The following is a 9,391-nucleotide window of genomic DNA, read 5'->3' on the forward strand; positions in this document are numbered from 1 at the left end:
GAGTAAGTGCATGAGTAGTTTTTCGATCTGTTTAGATGAATATGCAGAGAGTAGCGAAATAATAACCCATTTTAATATCATCTCTAGCACAATTAAGAAAGCACTGTGGGTTGCCAGGAAAAATTCCCTAAAGTCCAATAGGAAATGGTTTGATAAAAAGTGCACTAAAGCCTTAACAAAGCTTAGACATGCAATTCATAAAAGACCACGGGATGTAATCCTAATTAGAATCGCAAGGAGGGATTATAATGTAGCATTGAAGGACAGGAAGGCCTCGATAAAAAGGGAAGCATGGGACAACTTATGTGCGGCGTCAAAATCAAAGGATCCGGCTGCTTTCTGGAGGGTCATTAACACCCCCCTCCTACATGAACAAAAAGCACGCATGGAAATCGCCGTTTCAGAAGATGAGTGGGTGGCTCACTTTTCCTCCCTTTATAAGGTTGTGGAACTAACCCCTGACACAGGCCAGGACGCAGTGTTGCTAAATTTAGATACATCTAGAACCCTGGTTGTAACCCTTCCTGAAGTTATTGCGAGCTTGAAGGCGACTAAGGGGGGTAAGGCGGCTGGACCAGACGGCATACCAGCTGACCTCTATAAGGCTAACATCGAACTATGGGGGCCACTGCTAGTTCAGCTCTTCAATGCCGCCTTGGCAAATAGTCCAATTCCTACTTGGTTCACATCGGTAATAGTCCCAATTTTTAAGAAAGGGGATAGGCTAAGTTGTACTTGCTATAGGCCAATTTCCCTATTGGACTCTTCCATAAAAATTTTGGGGAGAGTGATTTTAGCTAAATTGCAAAGCTGGGCTGAGGATAATGGGGTGTTAAGCGATTTTCAATTTGGGTTCCAAAAGGGTCTAGGGACCATAGAGCAAGGATTGAATCTTTTCACCTTGCAACAGAAGTATATAAAGGTCAAAAAACAACGTCTATACCTCACATTTGTTGATTTATCATCAGCTTTTGACTGTGTGTCACACATTAAATTATTGTCAATCATGGCCGAATTGGGGGTAGACAATGCCATTATATGCTTTCTGAGAGATCTATATTCCAGGGCCACCGCAAGTGTCAGATATGGGAAAAATGGTGAATGTGGCAGACAATTCGGGATTGGTCGGGGTGTGCGCCAAGGGTGCGTTCTAGCCCCCTTTTTAGTTTTGTTATATATAAATGGAATGGAGAAGCACCTCGTGCAGGAGGGCAGGGACATGCCTATGGTGGGAGGTAGGCCTGTTCCTGCCCTGATGTACGCTGATGATGCTGTTTTGATGGCACGCACCCCAATGGCTTTACAAACTTTGGTCACATCCTTTAACAGTTTCATGCTTGGTTTAGATCTGAAAATCAATTGTTCTAAAACTTTGTCCATGTACTGTGGGTCAAGAACAAGCAAGCATCTGAAGCCAATTTTTATAAATTCCAATCCCTTAGAAAGGACCCCCACCTTCCCATATCTGGGGATATTGTTTCATGAAAGTGGCTCATGGACTACTGCAATCCATGCTAGATCTTTGTTATTTTCTAAAACTATTATGGCCCTAAAATGCTTTATGAAAAAACTAGGGAAAAAACCCATAAAGGAGATTTTAACTGTTTATAATGCGACTTGTATATCTGTAGTCACCTACGGTGCAGGATTATGGGGTTACTCAAATATTAGCTCAAATCAAACCATGGAAAATTAGTTTTTATGCCACATTCTGTCCGTGCCCGAAAGTACTGCAACGATGATATGCCATGCTGAATTGGGAATACCTTACGTTACTGATACTATTAAAATTCAGCCAATCCTCATTTGGCATAGGGTTTGGACAAATGATGAATGTGTTGTTAACCGGGCTATTTTAAAGGATATTTTAGCATTGGACAATATCAATGACTTTAAATGGATATGCTACGTCAGAAACTTTCTTGAAAAATTAAGTTGCCCCCAATACTTTGAGGACCCACAATCAATGGAATACATATCTAGAAGAGATCTGAAAAATCTGTGTATGGCGTACCTCAGGGAAAAAAGACATATAGAGGAGGCGAGAAAAAAGACTGTTTCTGCCCACCAGGACATTTTATGCGGAGAGAAATTGCAGCCATATTTATCATTGTACATGTCCAATCATGAACGCTTCCTTTTGACCCGATTTAGATTTAATATTGTTTTTAGGGCATTATCGTTCCCCGTGATGAACTGTTGGTTGAAGGATTTATGTCTTTGTCCATGTGATGATGTATCCCAACAATCCGATATACATATATTATTTTTCTGTAAATTTTATACTTTCTTCCGAAGGAAACTTATCATCCCTATCCTCAAAGATTTAAATGTATATAGATGTCGCCTAGCGTTTTTAGAGTGCCAGAAAATGGAAACTGTTTTTATGGTAGCCTCAATTGCTGAATTTTTAAAATCAGTTTTTAAGTGTCGTAAATCAATTCAAATGGATTAATTTTCTATATTGTACACATGAATTTAATTTTGTTGTTTTCTTTTTTTCTGTGATTTTTAAAAAATGTTTACTTGACCCCTTGTAAATTGTACCTTTCATGCTACTTTTATGGTTATTTTGCTTTTATAACCGAATAAAGTACTTTTGAATCTTGAATCTTGAATAAACTTTTTCCTAGAGCGAGATCGGATATTTGTCTAGTGGAAGTTTTGACTCATGGAAAGATAGCACAGAGGGTTAATGTGCCTGCTGCAAAGAAAATGTACCCGGCCCATCCCAAAGTGCACATATTGTAAATAGGTCAGTGGGTTACTGCTTTTGTCAGTGAGATCCTTTTGCTACTTGCAGTTTATAAGTTAAAATCCTAACAAAGAACAGTGAGCTATTAACTTTCATCTAAGAGCTGCATACAAACTGCAAGGTATAAACTAGAGCGTTATGGTTTTTTCCCTAAGCCTTTGATTATCCTAATGTTGCAAAAAGTGTTATTTTTAATACAAATTAATAATGATTTTTAAAGAGAACCCCCAATCATGGTATTACGTTTTAAATTCTGAGTTTGTGTTTCTCCATGCCAATCACTATTAAACTATACTGTCTACTAGTATGGTTATCATGTGTCTCCTACACCTTGTAGTCCTTTGTCTTATGTAATATTTCCTATACAGTCATTTACACACGTAAAATTACTGTCTCTATGTATATTGCTGACGACAGAAACTCCATGGCTCGGAAACAATCGGCTTGTGCATCCACTTTTAAGCATTTTTGGGACATTCTGTGATTAAAATAAATTCACAAAGTGGAATTTGTTTCTAATGTCAATAGCTCATATTAATCATTAAATAATCATGTGTATCCATTGGTTGAATTACATAACATAATAAGCTGTAAATGGTCAGTGAAATGCCACACAAATACTTAAGATTGGGATGTTTTGCGCATCCTGGCCACACCTCTTGGTTCCCAGTCCGGCCCTGCCCTTGACACTCTTGGGCATGTCTCCCGGAAAGGTCCAATCTTTAATTTGTCGCTTTGGTGGTTATTTTGCTATGAGGTGCATTAACCGTGGGACTGTGAATTTATATTACCCGGTCCTCGACTGCCCCTATAGCTCTTTCCCCATAACAAATGACCTTTCGGCTCTAGAAGAAAGGAGAACTTCTTGGCAGACAGGTAAATTTTGCACTCCCACCCTACCACAAGTCTTGAAAAACAGCGTTGTTCTCCTGCCCAGAAATCTGACCCAATATAATGCAGGCTGGCAGAAAGTAATTAAAAAAGGTTAAAAATGCATGCAGCTGCCGCAGCCGCACAGGATCAAGTTGAGCCCAATCAGTGGCCTGCCCACCGGCAACACTGACAGAAGGCATGGTTTTATTATCAGCACTCCGCTCAGCTCTTCACCGGGGAGACAGAGTGAAAGTGAGGAACGTGCTGTGAACAGTCGTACTCGTTATCATTTTTTGTCACACATGTTGCATTGTAGAGCCAGCTCTGAGAAATAAGTTCTGGTGCTAAGCACTAGGTAGCATAACGCCATACTTAGAAAAGATTAAGGAAAGCATAGAGGTATGTACCGCTTAAAGCCCAAAGGGAATCTGCTCTACTCTGAACAGTGTGAACACCAGGATATGGGAAAAACATGAGATTAAGATGGTGTTATCTCGATCACAACACTATCATCCAATGAAAAAACAGTGTTCAGGTGCTTAATTGCAGCATAGCTCCCAACATCGCTACCAAGACAGCTGTTCTCAGCCTTGAATAACTTGTCACTACTGGTGCTTGCTGAATAGTAGGCTTTCTAGAAACATGTCAGACCATCATGTTCTTGTTGAGATTTCTTTCCCAGGCTTGCTAATGCATTGTCCTCCTAACTCTTTCTAATAAAGTCACGAGAAGGCACCTGCAAAGGAAAAGTTATTGCAAGCTGAAAAATACAACTACTAGTTAAAGAAATGCAGGCCTAGTCGGGCTAACAATAACATGAACACTGAATGTGCAACTTTAATATGTGACTACGAGTGCACATACAACTACCAATAAATGGAAACCTTATTAATAATACAGGATTACACTCTTCTTATACTCTCAAATGCTATAAAATTCAGTTTGTAAATATAAAAGTGAATGAGAAATACATGCTGTACATTATTTATCATTAAAACACACCTATATGAATGAATCTCTAGCTTCTACAGGGAATATGTTTCTAGTGCGAGGATGGTTTCGAATAGGGACTACATGTTACATATCACATTTAAAGTGTTAAGGCACACAGTATATATTGTTGAGTACATGTGAATAATACACTTTCTGTGACGTGCAAGGAAGGAGCCAAATTATGCTGCTCCACTTAAAAAATAGCATTGAAACAACTTTGTTTACAATTGCGAACCTGCTGAAATGTGCAATTCTTGGTGAAAAGTGTAACTGGTTTCTTCCCCTCCTCACCTTAGCCCTTGATTCAGTGCCCATGATCTCAAACTGGCATCACTGTTGGCATCATATCGCATCTTATTGATATCACAGAAGCTGCAGGCTGAACCCCCCCCCCCCCCTTTTTTTTGCACCTGATTGCTGGCCTTGGCAGTGCAGGTTTGTTCTGTATGTGCTCATTGTGGTTAATTCAGTATGTTGAAGGTGGGACTACATGCTTATAATTGTAAATAATGTAGTGCTAGCTAGTTTATTAACAGTATTCTTTTCATTTTCTGCATTCTCTCAACAATTGAAATGGTAATGTCATCAGTGGTCCTCGAAGATCTTTCAGTGAGGTCGTGGACAGTGCCATATGAAAGTTAAAATGACATAGCTCCCAATAGGTTGTGTGAAGGTCCCTAAAAAACCTAGTTTGGATCTATCCATCTTAAAAGGATTTGGGTCAGCCTGAGCTAGGACTCAGTCAAAAGGGTTGTCGGGTACCTTTTTTTGATTTGGAGTTTAAAATTTGGTAGTATCGATTTCCCCCCCCCCTTCATACTAGCTCTATTTCCCCCCTCCCGGCCCCCAAGACAATTTACTGGGTAAGGGAGAAAACGCTGTTGGGTTCGATGGGCCCTGCACTCGGATCTACACAACTGTGTAGATGTAAATTGACTTGACTTGAATCCTCCCTTCTAAATGTTCTTCTCTTTTGATTTTTCACTAGGGTCACAGGGTGGTCCAGTTGCCAGGGCTCTCATCAGTGATGGCACCTTTGCTGTGAGGGCTGTGACTCGAGACCCCAATAAGAGTGTATCACAGGAACTGAAGAAACTTGGTGCTGAGCTCTTCAAGGGAGACCTGGACCACATTGAGACTTTAAAGCCTGCCTTGACTGGTGCCTATGGAGCCTTCGTTGTTACCAGCACCTACTGGGAGCATGGCAGTACAGAGAAGGAGGTCGCCCAGGTGAGACCTACCACTCTTATCAGGGGTGAGTGCAAGGAGCTGCCCTGCCATCGGGGGTAGCCCTCTCCCTCAACCCCACCTTTTTATGGGCTGGGCAGTGAAGCACTGTACATTGCAGCTAACATCTAATATTGCATTGATGTCTGATTTTGTGACAAACCATGAATCCTATATGGTAGGAGCTCGAGTTATCAGCTCTTGTACTTGCTAAATCCATCCTGGGTTTGGTTTGTTTCTTATAGGGTAAGGCTCTGGCTGACCTGTCCAAGGACACCGACTTAAAACACGTGGTGTTCAGTGGTCTGGAGAATGTGAAGAAACTGACGGAAGGCAAGCTGGAGGTACTTCACTTTGACGGCAAGGGTGAGGTGGAAGAGTATTTCAGAGACATCAACGTCCCTATGACCAGCATCCGAATGCCTTCTTTTTTTGACAACTTCCTTAACTACTTCCGACCTCAGAAGGCTCCAGATGGCGATGGCTACTTGCTTGGTAAGTTGAGGAGTGTGGTTATCTTAATTCAAGCTGTGTGGCTGGTTGTGAAGTAAGTGTTCGGCTTGCCTCTGGGACACTGTGATCTTAAAACATTGTATAAAAAATGAAAGCATCTTAGTGGCCATCATGGGCTTTGTTCACAGTGAGCCAGATTACTTTGGTTATATCAACTTTCAAATGCTAAATGCCTAATATAAACCCATGACGTCCAGATTTGCAAAGATTTTATTGCTGCCATAGCTGTCGGGCTTAGTTCATTTTGTGTCTCATCCTTTTTTTAGCTTTACCAATGGGAGACTTTACAATGGATGGGCTAGCTGTAGATGATCTCGGTCCTGTAGTAGTCAGCGTTCTGAAGGCCCCAGAGCAGTTCATCGGGAGGGACATAGGACTCAGCTCGGAGAAGCTGACTACTGAACAGTATGCAGCCATCATGACTAAATCCACCGGGAAGAAAATAAAGGATGCTAAGGTGAGACTTTGCACCGTTTTCCGTTGTTCAAAGCTTCCCTTTCAAAACTCGTGTTTTTACTTTTTCCGGTCTCGCCTCTGACAGTGCGTTTGCTGCGTGCTCTCTTGCGAGAGATATTGAATACAGAAAGGGGCTTGCAACCCACCCATTGCATAATACTGTCACTTTCATTTGCTTGCTTCTGATTCACCTTCACATGCTGGCTTCCCTTCCTCTTTTTTCTTTTGGAGCATGGACCAAGTGCTGATTGCTTCAGCTTGATTGCTGTCCTCCCACTGATCACACTGTGATTGAGGAACTACTTTTTTTTATTCCACTTTCTTGTCATCCTTGTAGAACCTGTCACAATTTGTAGCTATGTTTTACTATGCTACACACAATTCAATGAAGACCTTTTCACCTTTGAATTGGATGTTTATTGTGGCAAAAGATGTTATCTGCTTCCAAAAGTATTTTTCCCTTTCAATAATCCCAACTGAAAAGGTTTCATTTTTCTATTCCTTAGGAGTTTGGGTTTGTGTGGTGTTTTGTTTTTCTTTGGCAGGGGGAAACATGTGGTATAGTTAGCAGTTGTATTTATTAGAACATGTATTTGGCATCTCCTGAATTTTTCCAGTTGGCCTGTGTTATGGTATGTTCTTGTGGAGTGTTGGAATGTTTGTACTTTAGTGGGGAGTTTTGAAGGCAGTTAGCATTCCGACTCCCTCCACTGCTTCCCGTGGCTAAAGTTTCCTGTTCCTGCAATAAGCTTACGGATTACTTTGGTGCTGGAGTAATTTACTGTCTCTTTTTCTGTTTAGTCCAACTTTCAGTTTCAAGATTACAACTTTTTACCTCTTGGCTGTTCTCCCTCCATGTAATTGAGTGTTTCAGAAATGGTGTCAGCTGAGTTAACCGTTCTTGTTGGTGTGCACCTGCAAAACCTACAAAATGATGAGAAAGCTGTACAGTGTGGCTACAAACAATTCTCAAAGCCAGCAAGGCTAAAAAACGAGACCTATTTGGCTTTGCCAATACATATTTCAGGAGAAAAGATGTCCTCTGTTCTTTTTTTAATGCTGTGCTTCCACAGTACCTTTTTCAATTCATGCCCTCGTGACTCAAAGTTTCTTGCAAGGTTGTCTTCTTAAAGCCCTCGGTGTGTTAGTAACACAGCAGACAGACTATATGACTTCAGATTCAGACATGGGATTTCTGTGATCCGTTGCGGCTCAGTAATCCCCCATTCCTTCTGTGGTTTAAAGATCCTTAACCTGAACTTCTCTACTTGTCTGATACAAGTCTCATGCTGTTAGGGTAGAGAAACTTCAGCATAGTATGGATGTTAATTGTTGAGATTTCCAAAATACGTGGAAGTAATTCTGTAACTTGTTGCAGATATTAATGTACTCTGATTTAGGATGTTTTATGGTTGTGGATGGCATGGAATCGCACAATTTCCTGTCTGTGACAATCACATTTCTGGTCCAGATGTGTCTAGTAGAAAAACCTGCTTAACCAAAGGCAAGAGGGGAGGATTTGGATATGAAATCGAGAAATTACTTGTATTAACCAAAGTACTCCAGCTGTTGGTTATTTGTATTCTCACGATTCCATGCTTTATATGACTCTTCATGGTAGCTACTGAGTGCAATATTGAGCAGTGACCCCCAGGCTGGACAGGGTAAAGAATGGTAGGCAAGGGAATGGTACCCATGGACCAACCACAGCATTTAATACACATGAGTTAATGCCCTATCTCGAACCAGCCCTTCGAGGAAAGAGCCTCAACCTCGTGCACACACTTCTTTTATTGTTTGTGTATTATTACATTTGTGTAATGTTTGTCCCTTTTTAATGCTGCTGTTTCCTTTTACCTTTATTCAGATGACTCCCGAAGCTTATGAGAAACTGGGCTTCCCTGGTGCTGTAGATTTGGCGAACATGTTCCGTTTCTACAAAATGAAACCGAGCCGTGACATACAGCTCACGTTTCAGCTTAACCCCAAGGCCAAGAAGTTTGCAGAGTGGATGGAGCTGAAGAAAGATGCCTTCAAAGACCTGTAGTGGCTGGATCATGCACATTGATTGAGCTGGGACTCTTTTCTTGTGCTTTGTTTCAAAGAACAACATTCTCAAAGTCTTCCTGCAACACATAAAGCTTTCAAAGTTGAACTTTATCTAAAGTGCTGGATGCTTCCTTGTCTACCATCGGAAGCTTTGGATTAGCCCAAGTTAATGCAATGCATCTTGTATGAAACACCTCTTTGATTCCCAATTTGTAAACAATTTGTTCTTGCAGCTGTGTACAGACGTTATTTCTCAAATACAATTCACCAAACAGTTTTTGTTTCTGAACTTGTGCCACCTTTTGCTATTGACCAGGAATTTACTTCTCAGACAAGTCCATTCAAAGATCATGATGGGACAGATGAAATGAAATGAAATGAAATTTGGGACTTATATAGCGCATGGCTGCCCGTAAGCGTCCCAGCGCTAGTTTTGCAGAACTCCTGAGGGGGAAGACAGGGAGGAGAAGAAGATTACTGCGGGAAAAGGTGGGTTTTTAGGAGCTTGCGGAATTTCAGCAGATT

At 41.1% G+C, this 9,391-nt stretch overlaps 1 protein-coding gene across 1 annotated transcript; it reads left to right on the top strand.

Annotated features, from left to right (window-relative positions):
• The first annotated feature begins 1,543 nt into the window (after positions 1-1,543).
• Positions 1,544-8,864, top strand: LOC147685258 (nmrA-like family domain-containing protein 1). Its single transcript, XM_086939770.1, has 5 exons — positions 1,544-1,619; positions 5,610-5,851; positions 6,094-6,343; positions 6,628-6,818; positions 8,685-8,864. The coding sequence occupies exons 1-5, from the start codon at positions 1,544-1,546 to the stop codon at positions 8,862-8,864; spliced, it is 939 nt and encodes a 312-aa protein (XP_086795896.1).
• The last annotated feature ends 527 nt before the right edge of the window (positions 8,865-9,391 follow it).

This window comes from Lissotriton vulgaris, chromosome 10 (genome assembly GCF_964263255.1).
Source record: "Lissotriton vulgaris chromosome 10, aLisVul1.2, whole genome shotgun sequence".
Lineage (NCBI taxonomy): Eukaryota > Metazoa > Chordata > Amphibia > Caudata > Salamandridae > Lissotriton > Lissotriton vulgaris.